Source organism: Elephantulus edwardii, unplaced genomic scaffold (assembly GCF_000299155.1).
Source record: "Elephantulus edwardii isolate Elephantulus edwardi_28Jun2011 unplaced genomic scaffold, EleEdw1.0 scaffold00103, whole genome shotgun sequence".
Lineage (NCBI taxonomy): Eukaryota > Metazoa > Chordata > Mammalia > Macroscelidea > Macroscelididae > Elephantulus > Elephantulus edwardii.
The window spans coordinates 10,186,128-10,212,035 of NW_006399853.1; the positions used below are offsets into that span (position 1 = coordinate 10,186,128).

General features: G+C 41.5%; 1 protein-coding gene across 2 annotated transcripts in view; it reads left to right on the forward strand.

The window, feature by feature from the left end:
• WDR7 (WD repeat domain 7) overlaps window positions 1–25,908 on the forward strand; it is a 349,149-nt gene that overhangs the window by 243,441 nt on the left and 79,800 nt on the right. For both annotated transcript variants that reach the window (XM_006891734.1, XM_006891735.1), the window contains 3 exons: window positions 6,046–6,163; window positions 9,511–9,660; window positions 10,214–10,296. In XM_006891734.1, coding sequence (XP_006891796.1) covers window positions 6,046–6,163; window positions 9,511–9,660; window positions 10,214–10,296 — 351 coding nt within the window. The remainder of the gene's footprint in view (window positions 1–6,045; window positions 6,164–9,510; window positions 9,661–10,213; window positions 10,297–25,908) is intronic.

The following is a 25,908-nucleotide window of genomic DNA, read 5'->3' on the forward strand; positions in this document are numbered from 1 at the left end:
TGGAAACAACCTAAGTGCCCATCAACAAACGAATGGCTAGAGAAGCTGTGGTATATTTGCACAATGGAATACTATGCTGCATTAAAATTGGATTATTCTTGACTTACTGTGAGAGACATGAAAATATGTAGAATTAAATTTGTTTTAGAAAATAAATCTATTATTTCATTAGGTCGACCTGGCTGCGCCCATGTTGATAAAATGTGAGAAGGAGTAGAAAGGCACGTTTTATAAAGGAATGAACGGGTCCTTGTGGAAGGCTGGATTGGCAGCCCTCCTTGCTTGGACTGCGATTTGGATTCGGCATGCCCAGGGCATGTTGCAGGACTGTTGTTTGGAAGGAGGGACACCAGTGCAGCCCAGCTGGAGAAGGTGGCTCCTCTCACTCCACGAACTCGGCTGAGGGCTCTTGACGATCACAGAAAGCCTGTTTGTCCTCTGGGGTGTTCCCAGCTGAGCCAAAAAGAAAACAGAAGCATCCAGTCGCTGGCCACCTTCTCATGGCCCGATGAGACACAGACATCCGTCATCCACTTAAAAAGTTCTTTTGGAACTATACAGAGTTAAAGAAAGAGTGAACATCTGAAATGAAACCCCAGCTGCATGTGTGTGTATGTGTGTGCACTTTTATTTAGTGGATGGGTACAACAGAAAGACATCCATCATGGAAACACTAAGATGCATCCGAGTTCTATATTTGATCTTCTTTTTCCCCCTCTGTTCAGATGAAATTTATCTCGTAGTAAAAAGTTCATTAATCAAAGGAAGCAACACAACTATATCATGTCGGGCAAGGTTTTATTCACGGTGAAGGTCTCCAGCACGTGAGAAAGTGAAAAGGTGCACATTTGGAGAGGCTGCTATCTTTGAATTTATGTAATTAAGGACCCACTTGACAGGAATTGAAGGATCTTCATTCAGTTTAAAACACCTGTTAGCCCGCCTGTTTTACCAAGAAGAGGGAAACTGGAATTTCCAGATTTTATGTAATTAAGTGTTTTGAGAATCGTTTTAGTTGCTTTGTCCTTTTTTCAGTGTCCTGTTCCTGCTGACCAAGGTCTGAGAACTGTACAAAGTTTCAGTACTGTCCCCAAATGTCTCTTTATAGCATTCCTTAATTTGACACCTACTGAAGTTTGACAGGTTTTGACAGTGACATTTAACAGAAATGTTGCTACATACTGCTTTTAAATTGCCTTTACTTTCAAAGAGTAAAGGTTGAAATGGAATTCACGAACAGTACTGTCAAGACTGGGCTCCACCAGAGAGGGCGTTTACTTTTTGTGGTTTTGTTTTTCACCTTTCTAACCTCTGTCACCTCTCACACTCCATGTTGTTGGCCTGAGAACACAATGTACAGGAAGAAGGGGAGAACTGGCCACTTTTCCCTGTGACAGAACCTTGAGAGTCGGCCAGCTGACCACCGCCCCCTCCCCATCCATATCACATACTCATTTGTTCTCAGTCACGTTCATTATCTCTGTCACTCATATTCTTTCTCTTTGTCAGTTTTTCAGCAATTTTTTTTTCTCCATACAGATAAAAGAGAAGGAACAGAAGAATAGGATTAGAGGAGGATGTGGTGGTGGTGGTGGTGGTTATGGTTAGGTGTTGTCGAGTTGAGTAAGACCCTGTGAATGACAGATCTGAACTCTGTCCTATAAGAGGAGGGCAGGACATCAGACGTGCGGCTGCACACAGGTGGACACAGGCAAGACCTGGCTCCACAGATGCTCGAATGGCTGTTCCGCAGAAACCAGATCTCATCTCTCAGCGACAGGAGAGCACATCCACTGGGAAGAGGCACATCCTCAGTCTCGGACACACTCAAACCTCTTGCCGCAGTCACTAGGTTAGTCTCCTGGTTCAGTGAGGCCTTCATCACCTTCACCGTCCCTCCACCTTTCCGACCATGATGCCTCTGTCCAAGAAATAACCTCTCGTAGCAATTTGCCCAGAGTATGTCAGATGAAGCTTTATCATCTTTACCTCCAAGGAGCCCTCTGGCTGCACCTTCTTCAAGACATATGCGCTTGTTCTTTCAGCGGCCCATGAGATATTCACAGGAAGATGAGGAGGCATCCCCCAAATCAGGAAGAATAGATAGGATTATTATTCCTGAATCTCTGTCATTCTCAACTCTTACTGCCACTGAGTTACAGCCGACTCACACCTGACCCTCCAGTGGGTTTTGTGAGGCCGTAACTTGCACAGAGGGAGATTTCCCATCTTTATTCCTCAGAACCACTGATGGATTTGAACCACCAGAGAAGCCCGGCCTTCAGACTAACAGCATTACTCCCTAGGGATTACACGACATACGTCTTCCTATATAGGAGAATTTGATGCTTTGGAGGGAATTTTGCATCCAGCTGTCATCTGATACGATCATCCCCCCTTTGCACATTTTTGTTTTTACATGCTGTCAAGTTGACAGTGACTCATAGCGACCCTATCTATGCACAATAGCTCTGAACCCTGCTCTATTCTGAGCCAGTCTTACTCCCTCTGACACACCTACTCTCATTACCCCAGTTACTGTGCCAATCCATCTCATCCAGGGCCTTCCTCTCATGTGCTGTCCCTCCACCCTTTCAGGGATGATGTCCTCCTCCGAGGATTGGCCCTTTCTTGTAACGTGGCCAAAGTATGTGAGACAGAGTCTCAAAATCCTTGGAGCAGCTTGGTTTCACCCTCTTCAAGACACATCTGTAGTTCTCTTGGCAGTCCATGTTATGTTCAGTACTCTTCTCCGGCACCACAGCTCAGAGGTGTCAATCCTTCTCTCATCTTTGGTCATTGTCCAGCTCTCTAATGCATAGCAAGTAACTATGGAGACCAAGGCTTGGATCAGGCATACTTTAGTCTCGGGTTGACATCTTTGGTTTTTAGCACTCTGGAGAGGTCCCTGACATGTAATAACCATACTCCCCTTTCTCCATAACGTCACTGATGATACTGAATAGAAACAGCTAAGTTCAAGTTTGCAGCTATTTTTTTATCATGTGCTTCAAAATCAATACCAACTCAAAGTGACCCTACCGGGCAAAGGAGAACTGCCCGTGAGCCTTCCTCAGCTTTGATCTTCATGGACACAGGTTACCAGGTCTTTTTTTCATGCCACTGGTGAGTTTGAACCAACAACATTTCTGTTAGCAGCCCAGCGTGTAACCGTTTTACCACCAAAGCTCCTTAATATTCTAGAATACTCCAAGAAACCCTTCAGGATTGTCCTCTAACCCTTCATCTCTATCTTCTGAATTTAACCATTGTACCAATTCATAAATCCAGTTAATCAAAATCATCACATCACCTCACCCCTCATCTTCTTTTGTCCTAAGGCTTTCTTGAAGAACATTATGCTTTGTTCTTCATTTAACCTCTCTGGGCCTGATTCCTCATCCGTAAGATACTGATGTCATCTTTCCTCTAGGGACACCCTGGGGCGGAAGCAAAAGGACATGAAATAGCTACCAACCTTGGGTTCTCTGTCTAGTTCTCTTTCCGCTGTGGCTTACCATCTGAGATGGGAGGGGCTACCCCAGGGGCTGGACAAATCCCTTCTCCCTGGGTGACTGCTGGACGTGAAAGCTGCCAAAGCAATGATGTTTACAACTCCCAACATTCTCTGTGGTTATTGATCCTATAAAAGTTGATTCAAGGCTTTTGTTATTGTTCTCTGAATTATTCAGTTAAAAATTATCAGTCTTGTTTGTTTCAGCCTTTTCAGGAATGTCAACACCTGCTTATCCATAATGATGAGGAAAAGGAAGCATCAGAGGATAACATTCAGGTTACCTGAATTGTGGATATTTTTTAAAACTTGATTTAAAATATAGATACACAGTCTAGATTTTATATTAGGTAGTGGCCAAGCCAGCCCTAGCACTAATCACAAAAGTAGCATTACTTTAACGTAGTGACGCTTAGCAGGAAAGAGGCTGTCTTCTCACACATCCGCTGTCCTGTTGAATGCCTTTTCCACTGTCCACTGGGGGCCGCCAGCAGGGGATCCCCCACGGGGCTGGTGCGCCCACCAGCCTGTGCCTTTCACTTACTGTTCAGTCTGTGATGTGTTCTCTCAGACCACGTCTACCTCTTTAGGGACCGCATTACAGGAAAACTCTAAAACCTCCTGTCCTCTGAGTTCCAGCTTTCCATTGTCTCTCAGTCTGTGTGAGAGAGCAGTGATGGTTATATTTATCAGCCCTAGATGTAAACAGCAAATACGGCCACCAGAAATTATAAGCGAAATTGTCTATAATCAATTTATGGTTTTAAAGCACTGGTGAAAATGCCAATGCAGTGTGTCTTTATTTTCATCTTAAAGTTAAAATAATGATCCTTAGGTCAATTATAGAGGTACCTAACACCTTTATAAAAAATATTTTCTTTTTTTAAAGCATGCAATTTACACCTGCAGCACATAGACTACAGGAAACTAGAGCTTTGTACACCTGTTATCAAAATATTTAAGGAGAGACACTGTAACCACACGTCTTACTGAGTTCGGAAATATTCTTTATATACAGCTGATGTATGGATCACGTGCTACACTTTGATTGAAAGTATTTTTTTGTAGTATTGTCTATATTGTTTTTGTTATGTGCTGTTGAATCAGAACCAACTCACAGTTGACTGTCTAGAGGGTTTTCCAAGCTTATAAATCTTACAGGAGGCGATTGCTCTTCTTTCTCTCATGGTGTAGCTTGTGAATTAGAACTTCATGCCTTTGGGTTGGCAGTTGAGCTCCTTACCACAAGACCATAAGAGCTCTCTATAATATATGCGATATTATATTTTATGCATATAAACATTTAATGTGTGTATGTATATATATGCACACATACATATATACACACACACACGTTGTTGTTGTTGTTATGTGCCATCGAGTCACTTGCGACTCATAAGCAACCTTGTGTACAACAGCCCTAATCCCTGCTCTATCCTGTGCCAATCGCACTATTTCTGACACTCCCATCCTGATTATCCCAGTCACTGAATCAGTCCACTTCATAGAAGGCCTTCCCCTCCTGTGCTGTCCCTCTACCTTACCAAGCATGATGTCCCTCTCCAAGGACCTGTCTCTCCTTACAACATGTCCAAAGTATGTCAGACAAAGCCCCAGAATCCTTGCCTCCAAGGAGTAGCCTGGTTTAACCCTCTCCAGGATGAATCTGTTTGTATGTATGTGTGTGTGTGTATATAGAGAGAGAGGAGTTTTGAATATTTCAAGGGGAGTTTGAAAACAGAAGAACATTTGTCATTATGTATTAGCAGCAATAAAGGACTATAACATCTCTACTCATTCAACCTTCTCAGTTTGGAAAGTTTTATTTCATCATGTACGAAGTCGATGCATTGCTTGAGTATTGTCATACGTACGTCTTTTATAGAGAATTGGCATCAGTTAGTGTGTGTATATATATGGATACACATTTTAATAATAAGTATTTTTGGTTGAGGAGAATAATTACGAGATTGATTCCGCTACTGGGCAGAGAATAAACCAGCAGTGCTGGCGAGAATTCAAACTAAAAGTCATAATGAACAGAAAAGAATTACACCAGTCTCAGTGATTAGGTGATTTTGTGGACTTAGAAGTGCTCCTTCTGTGCTTCCTTTCAGATGGAGGGCCCCAATACCACCTCTTACGAATACCACAGTAAACAAATTAATCACCATTAATTTCTGCGGGAGAAATTTGAAAGCACTCAGCAAGACATGCGTCCTAGCGTCTTCCGAGCTTTGTGCTATGTATTCAGCACTAGCTCTTGATAATTTGTTAACAAGGCCTTTTTAACACTTTGGACAGATGCACATACTGTTTTCAATCTTCACGGTTAATTATTCGATTTTGTATTTGATGCCAGAACACCCTGACTCCTAATCACTGCTCATTGTTGCAAGTCCATTCTATTCTAACTGTTTGAGTGCTCCCATTGACCTTGAACTGACATTATAAGCTGTGTCTAATCTTTTCAGTCTATATTCCTAATGCTGCTTTTCTTTTTCCTTTTTTTTTTTCTGATCCCTGTTTAGCATCACAATGGGACTTCCCCTGAGCCCAGCCGCTGACTCCGCCCGCTCAGCCCGGCATGCCCTCTCCCTCATTGCCACCGCCAGACCACCCGCCTTCATCACCACCATAGCCAAAGAGGTGAGGGGGCGCTCCCGCAGGGCCAGCTGCTCCTTCAGGGGAAGCCGGAGGTTCTCATCTGTACACACCCCTTCTACTTGGTTCTAGAACAATGAGCTGAAAGGGAAGTAGACAGACCTGTGTGCAAACACACAGTCAGGGATCTTCTATATGATCTTTTACATTTTTATTCCTGTAGTAAATATAGAAAGTTTATATTCTAGATATGTTGTAATAAGGGCTGATCTCCTCCCAGGCAATTTACAGCTTCAGGAGCCATCACAGGGTCAGCTATGAGCAGTTATAACTGTAGCAGTGAGTTCAGATGCAGTATTTCTCTGTGTTATGTTCGAGTTGGCTCTGACTCAGCTACTTGGACCGCATCTGTCCCACAGTCACATCTATGTCTGTCCCCATTGTGTCAGCTCATCTCATTGAGGGTCTTCAGTTTCCCACTGACCTTCTACTCCAAGTAGGACATCTTCTCCAGGAACCATTCCCTCCTGATAACATGTTCAAAATACGTGAGATCAAGTTGTCATTGCCTCCGAGGAACATTCTGGGAGTGCTTCAGTGGACACAGATTGATTTGTTCTTCTGGCAGTTCATGATAATACCCAGTCTTCCCCAACTGCACCACAGTCAAGGGCATCACTTCTTCTTCTGTCATCCTTATGCATTGTCCAGCTTTTCACGTGTATATGAAACAGTTACACCAGTAAGGTCAGGTGGGCCTTAGTCCTCAGACCCGTGTGTGTGTGTGTGTGTGTGTGTGTGTGTGTATGTGAGATTTTTCATTTTTTGATTGATGCTTCCCTGGCTGTTAATTCTGGACCCAATAAAATGCAATCTTTGATAAACTTAATTTTTTCTGCATTTACCATGAGGCTGCTTATTGGTTCAATTCTGAGGATTTTTGTTTCCTTTATGTTAAAGCATAAGCCGTGTGTAACACTCTAAAAGGTAATCAGAACAAAGGCTGTATCAGTAAGTGCTTCACATCCACTTCCCTCTCAGCAAGGTTTAGTTTTCTGCATCCCACAGAGCGTTAGTAAATGTGACTCCAATCCTGATGTTGTGTTCTTCACATAACCTAGTTCTTTAAGTAGTTGTTAAGTATAAAGACTTAAGTACATGCTGTAAGACGCAGGCCCGATACACACCTTCCCTGATTAATAGCTCTTTAGTACCTCTCTTGTTCTACTGAAACAGCTATACTTCTTGGTCTGTGTACGAGCTCTTCATAAGCACGTGTAACTCGCATTAAGAGCTTGAGAATCCTCATTTTTTCACAGTGTTATCTGTAATATGTTGTGACCCACACTGCTGAATGTCTTTGTCTTGTTCATGTAACCCAGGTAAACATCCTTCCGGTGTTAGTGGCTCTACGCCAGGATCCATCTGGAACACATGTAGTATGGCATGTTGTTGATGGCCTTCAAGTTGAGCACGACTCACAACAACCCTATGAACAAAAGGCCAGAGGCCCCTCTACAACTATCGACACTTATCGGAGCTCATAGAGTTTCCAGAGGCATGTAGGAAGTGGATGCCACTTCTGCTTCCAACTTGTCATTGAATGTTATGTTATTATGTGCCATTGAGTCGCCTATGATGTATAGTGACTCTGTGTACAGCAGCTCTGAACCCTTCCCTGTCCTGAGCCAGTCTCATTAGTTCTGACACTCCAGCCCCCATTGCTTCCTCTCCTGCGCTGCCCGTGTACCCTTCCCAGCGCAATGTCCTTCTCCAAGGACCGATCTCTCCTGGTCACATGCCCAAAGTAAGTGAGGCGGAGCTTCAAAATCCTAGCCTCCAAGGAAAGATTTGGTTTCAATCTCTCTAAGACAGACCTATTTGTTTTCATGGCAGTCCATGGTATGTTTAAGACTCTTCTCCAGCACCACAACTTGAAGGCATCTATTCTTCTTCTATCATCCTTAGTCATGGTCCAACTCTCTGAAGCATAATTGAGAAGATCATGGCCTGGATTAGGCTCAGCTTTGTATCCAGAGTGACATCGTTGCTCTTCAGCACTCTGGAGAGCTTCATGACAGCAGATTTTCCCAATGCAATTCATCTTTTGATTTCCTGACTGCTGGTGTTAAGAGTGTTGATTGTGAATCTGAGCAAAAGCTGTAATTGCAAACAACCTCAATCTCTTCTCTATCATGGTGCTGCCAATTGACCCAGTGGTGAAAATGTTTGTCTTCTTGATATTGAGCTCTTCAATCCATATTGAAGACTACAGTCCTTGACCTTTTGCAGCAAGTGTTTCAGGTCTTCTTCAGTTTCAATTAGCGTTTCTGGTGTATGTAGATTGTTGTTATTATTGTATACAGCTGAGTCGGAACTGACCAATAGCTGACCCTCCCGCAGATTTTTCAGAGGCAGTTAATTGTGTAGGAGGAGATTACACATCTTTCTTCTGCCAAGCAGCTGGTGTATTGTAGGGTAGCCTCTTGACACAAGGCCTGCAGTGCTCCCATGCATATTGTTACTGTTGTTGTTGTAATGTGCTGTCAAGTCACTTGTGTCTCATAGCAACCCTATGTACAAGAGTTCTAAACCCTGCTCTAACCTGTGTCAACCTTACTGTCGCTGACACACCTACATTACCCCAGTTACTACATCAATCCATTTCACTGAGGCTTTTCCTCTCTTATGCTGTCCCTTCACCCTCACAAACATGATGTCCCTCTCTAAGGACATGTCCAAAGTATGTCGGACAAAGTTTCAGAATCCTTGCCTCCAAGGAGCAGCCTGGTTTCACCCTCTCTAGGATGAACTGGTTTATTCTCCTAGCAGTCCATGATATATTCATCTCTCTTCTCCAGCACCACAGCAAGAAGGCAACAATTCTCTTTCTGTCATCCCTAGTCACTGTCCAGCTCTCTGATGCATAGCACACAATTGTGTAGATATGGCCTGGATCAGGCGCAACTTAGTCTCCAGCCTGACGTCGTTGCTCTTCAGTACTCTGGAGAGGTCTCTGACAGCTGACTTTTCCAATTCGATTCATCTTTTCATTTTCTGGTTGCTGGTACCAAGAGTGTTGATTGTGGATCCAAGCAAACTGAAGCTCTCAACAATCTCAATTTCTTTACCATCCATACTGATGCTGCCAATTGGCACAGTGGTGAGAATCTTTGTTTTCTTCATTTTGAGCTTCAATCCATATTGAAGGCTGCAGTCTTTGACCTTCCGTAGCAAGCGCTTCAGGTCCTCCTCAGTTTCAGCAAGTAGGGTTGTGTCATCTGCATAACGCAGGTCGGTTATTTTTATTGTTGTTATTGTAAAGGACAAATACCTGGACATTAACCTGTCAGCTGCCGATCCTGTGTTGAGTGTGGGCTCTTGTTTTCTAGGTGCACAGACACACTGCTCTTGCCGCAAACGCCCAGTCACAGCAGAGCATTCACACCACCACTCTCGCACGAGCAAAGGGTGAGATTCTGAGAGTCATCGAAATCCTCATTGAAAAGATGCCCACGGATGTTGTGGATCTCCTTGTCGAGGTAAGACTGTCCTGTTTTAGATGTTATGTCCATAAGCTTAAACATGCCAGGTCAGTGGGATGGACCAGCATCTGTATTTCCAGCACGTCTTAACAGATTGAATATTAAGGAGATCAACTCACTTTTCTGCCATTTCTGCGGACCTTATTTAAATGGCCTCAGAATTAAAATAGAATGCAAGGCCCACTTACCATTCACATGGAGTTGGTCTGTATAGCTTATTAACACTTCTAGCTCTCATTCATTTTCTTTCTCATTCTCATTTGTCATTTTAGGTAGAACAAAATGTACAGTGTGCTTAAATAAGTCCCAGTACTGTACGTAAATATTAATTGCCTTTGAGATCATTCTATGTCTTCATTCTAGTACACTGTCATAAATTTTGTTCACTATTAAAAGGATAACCTATTTAAATTTACTTTTGTTCTATTTTAAAGTAAATTCTGAAATAACAGTACCTAGAATTGTTTTCCGCAAATGAGTGTGCATAATATGAACTTTGGAAAATTAAATACTTGAGATTAGTTTTTATCTTTGTCTTCCTCCTTCCAAGGTCATGGACATCATTATGTACTGCCTTGAAGGATCTTTGGTTAAAAAGAAAGGTCTTCAGGAATGTTTCCCAGCCATATGCAGGTAAAGAAATCCTTTTCAATAGCAAATAAGTTTTTAAAAATACATCTTTTTTTTTTCTTCTGTAATTGGTTGGTTAGTAGTCTCTCTCAGTTACTAAGCCAAATATTAATTATCTTCTAACTTTCTAAAATAATTTAGGCAGTTTATAGTAAAAAGCTAAGTAAAACCAACTATTTGAAGTTAGATTTTGAAACAACCTTGTTCAAAGCTTAAATGCACTGAATATGCCTAAAATCTTTTTCCTGTTATTAACTTTCTGATTTAGAGAAGTATACTTTTCAAACAGTAGTAACCTTTATGCCACATTTTCAGTGTTAGTTATTTTTTTGCTTTTCTGATGTTGTTTTTTTGAATAAAGACATCATGCTTGGAAAGGTGGAGAGTCATTGCGGGAGAGGAAGACCCTGGATGAGTTGGATTGACACAGTAACGGGGCAATGGGAGTAAGTGTGTGAGAAGCAGTGAGATAGGCTCAGGATAGAGCAGGGTCCAGAGCTACTGTTCATAGAGTCGCTATGAGTCATAATATATTCAGTAGCTCATAACAAGAACACCTGAGGAAATGGAAATGTCCTTGGAAATGGACATCATACTTGGAAAGGTGGAGAGTTAGTGAAGGAGAGGAAGACCTTCACCAAGATGGATTGACAGAGTGACTGCAGCAATGGGTTCAAGTGCGTCAGAGATAGTGACGATGGCCCAGGATAGGACAGAGATCAGATCGTTTGTTCATAGTGTCATTATGATTTGTACTTGACTTGTTGGCACTTAACATAACAACTGAGAGTGGAGTATACGTCCTTTGTAAAAACAAGAAGTCAAGAGCGGTTAAAATGCTTCATAAGCAATGTTGTATAAGTTTATATAGTGTATAATTATTATGAAATGGAAACTTTAAAAAAATATTTTGTACTGGTTTGCTTACAAAGTTCATATACATTGTCTTTCACACCAGATCTTTCCCATTTACTTCACCCACCCCTCCCTCTACCCATCAAATTGTACGATGCTATGGTTAACCCCCTGATCTTTCCCATTTACTTTAACTACCCCTCCCTTGACATGTTGTAAGGAGGGACCGGTTGTTGAAAAGGGACATCATGCTTGGGAGGATGGAGGGACAGCACAGGAGGGGAAGACCCTCTGTGAGATGAATTGATTCAGTGACTGGGGTAATCGGGATGGGAGTGTCAGAGGCAGTGAGATTGGCACAGGATAGAGCAGGGTTTAAGGCTGTTGTACATAGGGTCGCTATGAGTCACAAACGACTCAACGGCACATAACAACAACAACAACATCCTCTCAAGCATTTATTACTTGCCTTCCTGTTAAACTTTGCCACTGCTTCTAGAGTGAGATGGTATCTCATTGTGGTTTTGATTTGCATCTCTCTTGTTGCCATTGATTTTGAGCATTTCTTCATTTGTCTCTTGGCCATCTGAAGACGTGGAGACTTTTTAATGTTAAGATATAACTTTTTTTAAAAAAGTTTTCTTTTAGAGCTCTGTTTATAGCTTGAGGTTTATTTTATGAAAAATTTTTACCTCTGTGTAGTCAATAATTTTTAATTCTGTTGAAGATAATTGTTTTAACAGAAAGCCAGCCAGTCATTTTCTCCTATTTATATAACAAGTCTGATGAAACTAGCTTTGGAGAGATTTTAGCCTCTGAGGACCAGTTTGGGAAGGAGTTCACACAACTGCATATAAAGCTGCATAAATTTAGTGCTTATAGAGATAACTAGGAGACAGGTGGAAAGGTGAATCTTAAAAGTGTGGAATATCCCCTCTTTGTTGGATACTCAGAAGAACTAATGATGTCTTTAGAGATCAATAAAATTGGATGAATGAATGGATGAGCTGTGGGAAATTAAAATAATTCATTAGCCATTTCTTTCACCATTTTCTTCCACTATCATGACCTACTGTTAAGAAGCTACATTGTTAGGGGACCTTTGGTGGCCTAATGGCGAGAAGCTGTGCTGCAGTCCTGAAGGTGCATGGTTCTAATCCACCAGATTCTCTGCTGGAAAGGGAGGAGCAATCTCCTCCTGTAACAGTCGTATCAGATTTGACAGTACACAACAATTAAAGAAAAAGTTTTTTTAAAAAGAAGCTGCATTGTAAACCCAAAGGCACTTAGTTCAAAAATCCACCAGTTGCTCTGCAGGAGAAGCATGGACCAGTTCCTCCCATATGACTAGCTACTCTGAAAATCTGCTGGAGGGTTTGCTATACTTTTGTTCCGACTTGTTTGTGCATAACAACAACAACAATTTTATTAAACCTCTGTAACAGCATCATCTTTGAAGTTCTGACCTTATTCCATGCTGTGTTTCTAGCTGTTGTTGTCATGTACCATCAAATTGGAACCAACCCGTAGGTGACCCTCCAGCAGGTTTTCAGAGGCAGTAAATTGCACAGAAGGAAGATCACCCATCTTTCTCCTATGAGAAAAGCATTTGGTAGAATTGAACTGTGTGCCTTTGGATTAAAACAACTCCTCACCACTAAGCCGCTAGAGTAGAAGTGCTGTAAAGCCGGAGAAAGTGTAAAAAGAGAAAGATGGTCTCTAAAATCAACACTCCAGATTAATGGTTTCACATGGACTCCCTTTAAGAGAATTACCCAGTTTCCAGGCCTCCCTTGAGAATTACTACTTTGAACTATCTAGTCGTGAAGGCTGCAAAGATAACATTTAGTAGCTTCTGTTGGTGCGAACACTAACAGTTTGAAAACAATTACTCTAATCCAAAAATCTAGAAAAGAAGAACTTGAATCATCTTCTTGTAGCCGTTTTCTGTGATGTGAATTCTTGGGACTCATTTTGGCTTTGTTTGTTTGATAAATAAACTCAGACATTCTAAGGAAACACCTACAGATAATCCTCCCACTCAGACAATCCAGTGATGCACAGTTAGTTTTAAAGGCTTGCCGAAAACCTGCTGGAGACTAGAACTCCAACTGTTAATGAACAGCTTTGATCTAAAATGCAGTAGAGCAAAATTGAGCCTTAGAAGAAATTTGAAAGACGTGTTGCCTAGTCCTGATTGTTCTAGTTTACATTCTCAGGTGAAAGCTCTTGGGGCACCGTATGCTTGGACCATGATGTCTGTCCTCGAGGTAACCTAATCAAGTTCGTCTTCCCTCTTAGGTCCTGATAGGTTTTGCCCTAAGAAGGAATCTGCTTTGTTGTCATCTTTCATACAATCAGTGTTAATTTACATGTCTTTTCCCTTTAACCATTGTTGTTGTTGTGACCTACATAGCTGACCCTCCAGCAGATTATCAGAGGCAGCAAATCACGGGGAGGAGCTTGCTTATCCTTGACCCTAAGAGCAGCCGGTGGATTGGTACCATGTACCTTTGGGATTGCCATGTAGCTTCTTCCCAGTCAGTTACCAGGGGCAGCTCAAAGCCAAATTCTAGCCCCGACCTTAGTAATTATGTCTGATTTCTCCCATGTTGTTATTGTGTATCACAGCATCAGAACCTACCCATAGCTGACAGGTTTTCAGAGGCAGTTAATCGCATGAGAGGAGATTACCCATCCTTCTCCTGTGGAGCACCTGGTGGCCTTAGACCCTGTGCCTTCAGGATTTCAGCGCAGCTTCTTGCCACTCGGCCACCAAAGCTCCCTGTTTCTCCCATACTCCTTAGCAACTCAGCAACAGCTAACAACACACACAGTCACACACATATACGTAAACACGCACAAAGAGCACTGGTGGCTTCGTGGATTAAGTGTTGGCCTGCTAACTGAATGTTCGGCAGTGTGAATACCTAGCCTCTCTGTGGGTGAACGATGAGGCATTCAGGTTCCGTTAAGATTTACAGCCTTGGAACCCTCTGGAGGGTCTCAAGGAGCAGAGCAGTCAACTAGGCGGCAGTAAGTGCATGCAGGTGCACACACACACACACACACAAACACACACACATCTATTTTATTTCTAAAAAGTGTGGAATAAAAACTTATAATTGTAAACAGAATGGCAACTAAAATTATCTTCTAAAAGTTAAAAAAAATGCTTCTCGGTTTTAAGTAAAGAACTCTTTATCTTTCTGGGGTAGTTTCTGTATTTGTAGGTAATTTTCTAGAATAGATTTAGTGAAAAATATAAAACTCAGGTAACTTTAGCTGTTGTATAATCTTCGTAGCCATAGATGTAAATGTTTCCTAATAGTTTACATTTTGGTTCCAAGAATATGATTAATAATATAGTGGCATCCATTAGCAAGACAAGAAAATTGCTGAGGTCCCAATGCCCTTGAGAGCCCCCCATCATTCAAAGCACAATTATCCAAAATAGTTCTATTGTCATATTTTTACCATTGCAACAAAGGAGGGTTTATTATTGTACAGAAATGAAACTGGATTCTTTTAGAATGCAGATGCATTAGTAATAAGATTATTTCCCCTCTGAATTAGTTTTCTGTTTATGAGTACATGAAGTAAGATGCCCAATAAAGTAATATTTTAAAAATGAATCCCTCCGGATTCTCTCTTGGCTCTTTGGAATGTGTGTGCCATTGCCTCTCTGAGTCTCCTAGGTGATTGTCAAAGCAGGGGAGAAAAAAACCATCCAGCACTCTAGATAATTGTTCAAGGCAGAAGTACAGAGGGTTCTGAGTAATTTACATTTAATTGCCTGGAATATAAATAATACAGCGTCCTCCGTTAAAAATACCCTTGACATTAGGAAAGTAGAGCTCGCTCCTTCTGAGCCTTGAGAGGATAAACATCACTGAAGTTTTCCCAGAATTCATTGTTGACACTTGCTTACCCAATGCCATGTCCCTGAACTTGACTGTCTTCATCGCATCCTTCATTGCAGCAGACCAGTCAGTTCTGAGACAGCCGTGCTCACTTAGTGTTGTTTTGGTCACCGTATCAACGAGGATACACATCATGCTTCTTTATATGATATGATGACTTGAAATATGAAAATGTGGACCTATAGTTTTAGTTGTATAGTGTCTGTTTCATAGATGTTACTGATGTGAAGGAAAGCACTATTGAACCCATATTATTTGATATCCACCTAGGCTTGCTAATTCAGTTTACATTTTTGTAAAATTAGTGTTTGGTCCCCATTGGTCCCCTAGTGGGTAGAATTGTGCTGCCAGCTCAGAGGTTTGAATCCACCAGATACTCTGTAGGGAAAAGACGCTTGGAGGGTCAGCTGTGAGTCAGTTCTGACTCAACAACAATGAATTAGTGGATTAAATGTCAATATAGAGAAGCTTAAGCCTTATTGTAAGCTACTGACTATTGCAAATCCATTAGAAATGAAGGGCTTCTGGAAATATCATGAAATGTTAGCAGTTGAGGCTGTTTTACTGTCTTCTTGGGGACTGGTAGCATAATACCTCAGAATAAAGAATTGTTGTTGTTATGTGCCTTTGAGTCGCCTGCAACTCATAGCAGCCCTATGTACAACAGCCCTAAACTCTGTCCTGTCCTGTGCCAATCTCACCATCTCCGACACACCTACCCCCATTTCCCCAGCCACTGAAACAATCTCACGTTCCGTGTTCCAACCACTAGTGTCTGCTTACAACTGTTCCTCTTCCTTACGACTTCCATACCTCTCTTGCCCTATCTGCTAGTCTAAGTATGTTCTACTGTACAGAGGGTTTTAAAGGCCTGCTATTTTGGAAGTGGATGGCCGATCCTTCTTCCTAGTCTGTCTTAATCTAAATGCTCAGATTTAGAAAAGTATCTGACAGACAAACATTTTACAGAACAATGCAGATGAAACATCTTCTCTGAAAGACAATGGTAAGTTGACAGTTGATGGGAAAATGCAGATCCTTTAGGTTTCAGTATTTTTTCCCAATAGTGAAAGCGAGATTTTTGGTTCCTTCCGACTCCTCATTTTGCACCTTCTACGCAGCTCTGGGATGAGGAGAGGCGGGACCTGCTGCCCATCTGTTTCCTTGTCTTGCCTGATGCTGCAGGAAGAGGTTTCCTGGCCTCTGCTCGAGTTCCCAGGGAGGTCCTTATTTCATGGACTTTTAGTCTGTTAAATTGAAGCCGTTTATTGAATATGTAACTAAGAGCAGTTTAATTTGTATGCCTTTTAAAGACTTGTCAAATAAATAAATTCATAGATTCTAAAGAAATCCTTTGTTGGGCTCTGTCCCAGTTTTCTGTTAAGAATCTGTGAACACTCGGTGGAGGTGCTCACTGGCTGAAGTTGAATAATGATGCCAGCGCGGCTGTTTCTGTGTCTTGTCCTTAATTCCTCCTTAATAAATGGTGCCAGTGCTTGCTTTCACATAAGCAGTGACCTGGCCATGTTATTTTTGTAGAATTACAAGTTGGTAGAGCTTTAAATCTGCAAAGTGCAGTCTGTTAGGAATTACTGGCCTAGAGGGTAAGGAGGTGTGCTGCGAACCCAGAGCTGCGAATCCATTAGAGCACCGAGAAGCCAAAGCTAAAGGAAGAAACCAAGAAATCAAAGAGCTGAACAGAAAAATTCAAAAGGCAGCTCGGGATGACAAAGCAAGATACTATAATGAAATGTGCAAAGAGCTGGAGTCAGAAAATCAAAAGGGCCAAACTTGCTCAGCATTTCTTAAGCTGAAGCAGTTGAAAAACAAATTCAAGCCACGGGTGGCAATACTTAAGGATACTTTGGGTAGAATGTTGAATGATCCATGAAGTAGCAAAAGAAGATGGAAGGAGTACACAGAGTCACTGTATCAGAAGGAATTGGCTGACACAGAGGAATTTCATGAAATAACATATGAGCAAGAGCCTACAGTGATGAAGGAAGAAGTTCAAGTAGCTCTGAAGGAATTGGCAAAAAACAAGGCTCCAGGAGTTGACAGCATACCAGTTGATTTATTTCAACAAACAGACTCTGCCCTGGATGTGCTCACTAAGTTGTGCCAGGAAATCTGGAGGACAGCCAACTGGCCAACTGACTGGAAGAGATCGATATTTGTTCCCATTCCAAAGAAAGGTGACCCAACAGAGTGTGGAAATTATCAAACAATATCATTAATATCACATGCAAGCAAGATTCTGCTGAAAATTATCCAAAAACGTTTGGAACAATATGTCAACAGAGAACTGCCAGATGTACAGGCTGGATTTAGAAGAGGTCGTGGTACTAGGGATATTATAGCTAATGTTAGATGGATCTTGGCAGAAAGCAGTGAATACCAGAAGAATGTCTATCTGTGCTTCATTGACTATGCAAAGGCTTTTGACTGTGTGGGTCACAACAAGCTATGGCTGACTCTGAGAAGAATGGGAATCCCAGAACATTTGATTGTGCTAATGCGAAACAAACCTATACTTGGACCAAGAGGCAGTCGTCAGAAGAGAGCAGGGAGACACTGGATGGTTCAAAATCAAGAAAGGGGTCCATCAGGGATGTATTTTGTCTCCATACCTTTTCAATCTGTATGCAGAACAGATCATCTGAGATATGGAATGTGGCATCAGGATTGGTGGAAGAATCATCAACAACCTGTGTTATGCACATGACACAACCCTGCTTGCTGAAACTGAAGAGGACCTGAAGCGCTTGCTGTAGAAGGTCAAGGACTGCAGTCTTCAATATGGATTGAAGCTCAACATTAAGAAAACAAAGATTCTCACCACTGGGCCAATTGACAGTATCAGTATGGGTGGTGAAGAGATTGAGATAGTTAATAGTTTTCATTTTCTTGGCTCCACAGTCAACATGCTTGGTAACAGCAGCCAGGAAATCAAGAGGTGAATTGCATTGGGAAAGTCAGCTGTGAGGGACCTCTCAAGACTACTGAAGAGCAGCAATGTTAGGCTGGAGACTAAGGTGTGCCTGATCCAGGCTATAGTCTTTGCAATTACGTGTTATGCATTGGAGAGTTGGACAGTGAATAGGGATGATAGAAAGAGAATTGATGCCTTTGAGCTGTGGTGCTGGAGAAGAGTGTTGAATATACCATGGACTGCTAGGAGAACAAACAGGTTTGCCCTGGAGAAGGTAAAGCCAGAATGCTCCTTGGAGTCAAGGATTCTGAAGCTTTGTCTGACATACTTTGGGCATGTTGCAAGGAGGAACTGGTCTTTGGAGAGCGACATCACGTTTGGGAGAGTGGAGGGACGGCGCAGAAGAGGAAGCCCCTCGATGAGATGGATCGATTCTTGTGATTGGGGTGGTGGGAATGGGTGTGTTTGAGATGGCTAGGTTGGCACAGGAACAGGATAGAAGAGCATTTAGGGCTCTTGTACGTAGGGTCACTATGAGTCGCAAGCGACTCAATGGCACATAACAAAAACAACAACAAGCATTATCTCTTCCTGTCTCATCAGAAAAAACAGTGAGTATTGAGAAGACAGATATGGCTCTCCAAAATTCAGATTTTTAATTTTTGAAATTTTTAATTAACAAATTCTGTCAATTGTGTTCTTAGAAATGACAAACTTTGTTCATTTTCCTGAAAATGTTTGCCAAGTAACCATAGGGTTTTTTTAAATTAATTGTCTTTTTTTACAGCATATTCATCCCATTTAATGTTTTCCCTATTTGTTCAATGTTGCACATTTTCCTCTCTGCCCAACCCTTCTGGGAAAGAAAAATATTCTTACGTTATTATACAACCCACCCCCAAGTCCACAGTCGGCTTTACCATGCATTTCTTTTTCTGTAATCTTGTCATGACAAAAATACCTAATCCTATATTCCTTTCAAACAGTTCTCTCCCTCATCTGTTTCAATGTAGTATACATTATTTATCCCCTCTTTTCTTAGGTTTCTCCCAACCCTGATGTCAGTCCCGTTTACAACAGAGGCACTATGCAGTATGTCCTTTTGTGACTGAGATACTTCCCTCAGCCTAATGTCCTCTAGGGTCACCCATTTTGAATAATATTGCATGAGTTTCTTGTTTTTCAATGCAGTGTAGTATTCCATTGTGTGACTATACCACAGCCTCTCTATCCATTCATTTGTTGATGGGCACTTAGGTTGTTTCCAGCTCTTTGCTGTTGTGAACAAAGCGGCAGCATACATGGGTGTGCATTATTAATTGTATTTTGAAGAAAGAAGTGACTAGTTTATAGTATGATCTGCATGTTAAAGGAATGTGCTGTCAAAAGTCAACACTTAATAGAATTAATCACCAAGGACTTTCTTAAATGAGACAGCTTTGTTTCCTGCCAGTGAAGAACAGTATAAGCACCTAGTATATTTCGCTGGCGCAGCCTTGACTAGGGCTCGGGGACATGTCCTTTAACCCATTTTTAACTTTTGCACCTTCCATGCAAACCCAACACAATGAAAAGTTTGAATAACATCGCAGTATTGTTGGGAAAATTGTTTTCATCTTAGAGACCTCCTGATAGAAGCAGAAGGTCCACAAAGGAGTCTGTGGGCCACACCTGGGGGGGACTTTGGTCTAATGGAACCCTTTGAGTACTTCATCATGAAACTTTCTTCTTTCTTAAACTCCGCTGTCGGGCACCATCCACATCCCGCAACCACGCCTTCCTCAGGGTCCAGCACTTCGCGTTCTGCCTGGGCCTTGTCTCTAGCCTTTAATTTTCTTTTCTGTGTGATGAGAAGTTTCTCTTGTGATAAGCTCCAACTCTGAATAGTAACATTTTAATAAAGGTGACCCTATCCAGTTTATTGACTAATCAGTCAATATGAATGACTATCATCGTCTTGTAATAAATACTCTGTTAAAATGTGTGTGGGGGTATGTACTGCAGCTCTTTGATGCTTCTTAACTATACTTGGAAGTATTAACTCCAAGCTATAGACCTACACTAGATTAATCAGCAAAACCCAAAATGTACAAAATATCTGAGGAAAATGCTTAAATAGAAACTACAAGCCTAAGTTTAGCCTAGTATTATTGTTTTTAAAAGCATGTCTTCCCTTGATATATTGAGGCGGCGGAGCAAAAATATCAGTAACTTCAGTGATATTTAACAATGACTATTAGATTTTGTGTTTTAATGAATTTATCATTCTCAGTCACGGAATTTTGTTTATTGTTGTGTACCATTGCGTTGGAACTGACCCATAGCCAGCCTTCCAGCAGGTTTTCAAAGGTAGTTAATCAAACAGGAGGAGATTACCCATGTTTTTCCCACACAGCAGCTGGTGGATTTGAATGGCATATCATTGTGATGCAGCGTAAAGCTACCAGAGCTCTCGGATTACACAACACATCATGTGATTGAACATCCAACCTTTCAAGTACACCAGTTGTTGTTCCTGTTTTATACAGTTGAGTTGGAACCAACTCCTAGCTGACCCCCCCCCCCTGGGTTTTCAGAGGCAGTAATACTGCACAGGAGGAGATTGCCCATCTTTCTCAACAGAGTAATTGATGGATTGATTCATGTCTCTTTGGATTGGCAGAATCCTTCCATAAAGATTGATAGCCCTGGTACCTAAAGGGGCAGTTCCGCTCTGTCCAACAGGGTCATTGTGGGTCTAAATCAACTGGGTAGCAGTCAGTTTGAAGAGGGCTCATGGGAAAGGAAGCCTTTCATTTACTAACTGTGTATTTTGCCATATTCTCTCTGTATCATTTTTAAAACTCACTTCGTAATGAAGTAATTTTATGGAAAGCAGCAAAAGAAAATATTTCTGAAATTACTATCTGAAGATAATGTGTTACAAAAAAAAATCCAAGGTAAAAGTAATATTTTACACTCCCACCAACAATGTGTAAGAGTTCTTATCTCACTACATCCTCTCCAACATTTATTCCTTGCTGTCCTGTTAAACTTTGCCACTGCTACTGGATGAGATGGTATCTCACTGTGGTTTTGATTTGCATCTCTCTTATTGCTAATGATTTTGAGCATTTCTTGTTATGTCTGTTGGCCATCTGAATATCTTCCTCTGTGAAAAGTCTTTGCATGTTTTTTGCCGATTTTGTAATTGTGTTATCAGTGTTTTTCTTATGGATTCCCTATAGGGTTCTGTAAACTTTTGATAGGAGACCCGTGTCTGAAATGGTATTGCCAATCAAAATTCCCGATGACCCAGCTATCCCACTGCTTGGAACATACACGGAGAAAATTAGAATGGAGGCACCAATGGAGATCTGCACACGGATGTTCACAGCAGTGCTAGTCACCATCACAAGAATATAGAAACGGGAGCTCTGGTGGCCTAGTGGCAAGAAGCTGCACTGCAATCCCAGAGGCACACGGTTCAAATCCACCAGATGCTCTGCCGAGGAAGGAGGGGCAATCTCCTCCTGTACCAGTCAGATCTGATTTGACTGTACACACACACACACACACACACATACACACTAAAATGAAAAAAAAATATATAGAAACAGCTCAAATGTCCAACCATAATTGAATGGATTGAGAAATTATGGAATAGTCACACAATGGAATACTGTGGAGCGTGCAATAGCAATGATTTCTAAAATCACTGCCTAAGTTGGGAGGAACTGGAGAGCATTATGCTACGTGAACTAACTCTATACCATAAGGACAAATACTGTGTAAGATCATTATTGTAGAAATAGAGAGATACCTAGTAAAACATCTCTGAGGATGCAAGGAGGGAAGAGTAGGAGCAGAGAGGTGAGGATGGGCAGGACTGACTGTACAATTTGTCTCACAATTTGCTGGGTAGAAGGAGGGACGGGTAAAGGAAATGGGAAAGATCCAATGTGAAAAACAATGTATATGAACTTTCTAAGTAAACAGTATAAAAGAAAAATTTTCTTTTTTAAAAAAAGAAATAGTTAGACTACTAAGCTGAATGGAAAAGAGAAAATCATTTCTCCAGGAGAGTTAAGAGTCAGTATTTTGAGAGATGGTTTACCTTTTCTCAAACTTTGTTATTATGTAGACAGACTGATTGATTCTACTTTTCACGTAAAAAGCTGAATCAGCTCTGTTCACCCTAAATGGGCACTTAAAATCCAGGGAGGAAGTGAACACCGTCTACTTTAGAGCTATGCATGAGCTCATTTTTAAAAAAAAAAAAAACACCACCAACTTCTTCAAACCTGTGGTTTGTTTTTATCCAGTACGGTGATAGCACTAATGGGATTTAAAACAGCTTCAATCCTAAATTCCAGGAAAATTCTTAAATTCGTTATCATTTTGTAGTATACTAAGAAATAATAAAGTATTAGAAATGTTTCTCCTCTGGCATGAATAGAAATCCCTGTAAAGCCATTTTAGCCCATTTCCCAACTCCTGAAATTGGCAGTCTTTCAATAGTAAAGTTGTCCCTTTAACAAAGCCTAGAGCTTCCAGCAGTGTTCCATTTCACTGTGTCACAGGAAGGGTATTTCATTTTTAGGCTCTTTGAGACAATATACAGGAAGATTTTAAACCAAAATCCATATTACTTGTATTTTAAAATTTAAGCTGAAACGAAAATAATTTGTAATTGTTATCAAGTTCTGTAGGCAAATAGCAGGTAATCAGCAAATAGACAAATTTAAACTGTGTATTCCTTTATTAGCATGTTAGTAATCATTTATTTGCCCTGGGAAACTAGAGAATGAACTACATTTTATTTATTTTTTCTATAGGATGTTGTTATGTGCTGTCAAGTCACTTGACTCATAGAGACCCTGTGTACAACAGCCCTAAACCCAGCTCTATCCTGTGCCAGTCAAACTGTCTCTGATACACCCACCCCAATTATCCCAGTCACTGAATCAATCCACCTCATAGAGGGTCGTCCCCTTCTGTGCTGTCCCTCCACCCTCCCAAGTATGATGTCCCTCTCCAAGGACCAGTCCCTTCTTACAACATGTCCAGAGTATGTCAAACAAAGCCTCAGAATCCTTGCCTCCAAGGAGCAGCCTGGTTTAACCCTCTCCAAGATGAACCTGTTTTCTTAGCAGTCCATGGTACTCTAAATACTCTTCTTCAGCACCACAGCTCAAAGGCATCAATTCTCCTTCTATCCTCCTTAGTCATTGTCCAACCCTCTGATGCATAACAAGTGATCTGAAAGACCATGGCCTGTGTCAGACACACCTTAGTCTCCAGAGTGACACCATTGCTCTTGAGTACTTTAGAGAGGTCCCTAACAGCAGACTTTCCCATCACAATGCATCTTTTAATTTCCTGGCTACTGATGCCAAGAGTGTTGATGGTGGAGCCAAATAAACTAAAGCTGTAAACAATCTCAATCTCTTTACCATCCATCCTGATGCTGCCAGTTGGTCCAGTGGTGAGAATCTTTATCTTCTTGATATTGAGCCTCAATCCATATTGAAGGCTGCAGTCCTTGACCCTCTGCAGCAAGCACTTCAGGTCCTCCTCAGTTTCAGCAGACAGGTTTGTGTCATCTGCATAACGCAGACTGTTGATGGATCTTCCACCAATCCTGACCCCACATTTCTCCTCATAGAGCCCAGCCTCCCAGATAATCTGTGTAGTCAGAGATGAAATGATGATGATGAGAGTTATGCTGATGACTGAGATTTCAATGTAGGGAGCTCTGGTGGCCTCGTAGTAAGGAGTTGTACTGCCACCTCAGAGGCAAATGGTTCAGATCCACCAGCTGTTTCACAGAGGAAAGACGGGCAGTCTTCCTTTATGTGATGCTCAGCCTCTGAAAGCCCGCTAGAGGGTCAGTTAAGAGTTGGTTCTAACTTGAGGACATACAACAACAAGATCTGATTGTATTTACCATGTCATCATGACCATTGAGTTGGAGCTGACTCCAGCAGGTTTTAAAGGCTGTAAAATGCATAAGAGGAAATTGCCCATCTTTCTCCCTTGGAGCAACTGGTAGATTCAAACTGGCTGCCTTTGGGTTGGTACTGCAATTCCTTACTCACTGGGCCAGCACTGTTCCCTAACACTGTTCTTATAGTGGGCTCTTTTGGTTGATACTTTTCCCCCAAAATATGAAAACAATTTACTTAGGAAACACCTAGCCTTGAAATCAAGAAATAGATCTTGGATATTTGCCTTGACAAGATTCTGAATGGCAAGGTGTGGCTCTCAAGAAGGTCTCCTCCGCGTCTGTTGGCATCCAAGCACAAAGGACCTTTCTGTTGTGTCCTGTGGTACCCTTGCTGGGATGAAGTGCTTCTAGAAGATGTTTCCCATGGCCATCAGGTCGACTTCCACTCATAGCAGACCTCCACAGGGTTCCAGATGTTGTAAAACATGATGAGAAGAGATTGCTCTTCTTCCTTCCACGGGTGTATTTGAACCACTGACCCTGTGATTAGCAATGAAGCACACTACACACTGTACCACCAGATCTTCTTTTTTACTTTCTACTTCCCACTTCCCAAAAAATAACAGCACAGCACAGCATCTCTGAGATGATACTTTTCTTTCTGTAAATCTTGCAAACACATTAGCACCATGGAGAGCTGCAGTCCCACTGGGGTTTATAAGCATGCCTGTAGCTTTCTTTGCAAATCTCTCCTCTCAGCTGCAGCTGTAGCATCTCTGAGGACTGTGGGCTCAGACCGAGAAATCGACTCCTGAATCTTCTAGGCCACTAACAATGGGGACCCTTAGAAGAACTCCTCAACATCTGATATTGCCCGAGTTGTCACTTAGAGCTTTCTGTGGTCATGATGACCTGTATTTTTTTCCCTACATAAGGCCTAGCCTGGCAGCATGGCTTCTGTGCTCTTGAATGCCACTTGCAACCCTTTCCCACCCCATCCAGTACGCATGAATATTCATAAGTGAATAAAGCAAGGATAGCACTGTGTTGATTAGATTTGAAATATTTTCTCTTTGCATGCATAATAAAGCTTATGTATACATTCTTCAGAGAATAACCAGATAAATCAATCTAAAATATTCATTTTATGCAAATTAAAACAACATTGGAAATCTGGGTTTTTTTTATTTTTATTGGCAAAGATTTAGGGAATTTGGCCGGTACTCTTTTAAAGCAATGTATTTGCCTTTCAAGATTTATAATATGCCTATACTTGGATTCAGGATCTTGCTTGGGTAAAAACACTCACCTAGCTAGGTAAGGACCTAGGTACAAAAAGTGGCCATCAGAAAGGAAATGGATAAACAATGGAGCATGCCCACCTAGGAACACAATGCAGGTGGGAAAAAGAATGGCATGACAGGATGTATTCAGAGGGAAAATGGCACCTTTGTAATAAAATTTAGAAAGCTCACCAAATTGTTAACAATAGTTACCTTGAATGGTAGAAGGTTCCAAGAGAGATGACTTCCTTCTTGCCCTCTGTACGTTGGTGTGGTTGAGTTCTTAACAAGTTTTTGGTTTTGGCTGTTTTTGTTTAGGTTTAACAAACGGACATTTATTTCCTCCCTGTTTCAGAGGCTAGAAGTCTGCAGGGGCTCTAGGGAAGAGCTTTCTCCCTGTGTCAGCTCTGGGAGTAGGTGGTTCTTTTTTTTTTTTCTTTCAAATTTTGGTGAATTTCTTTCAAAACTTCTCCCGAAAGCACATATGCAGAAATTCATAGCTATGTAAGTTTACCTAAGTGAGTCATGTTTTTAATACCTTTCGCATAAAGAAGAATCAAAAGTATATGTCGTTGTTGTGGTTACGTGCCATCGAGTTGCTTGCGACTCATAGCGACCCTATGTACAACAGCCCTAAACTCCACTCTGTCCTGTGCCAATCGCACTGTCTCTGACACTCCTATCCCAATTATC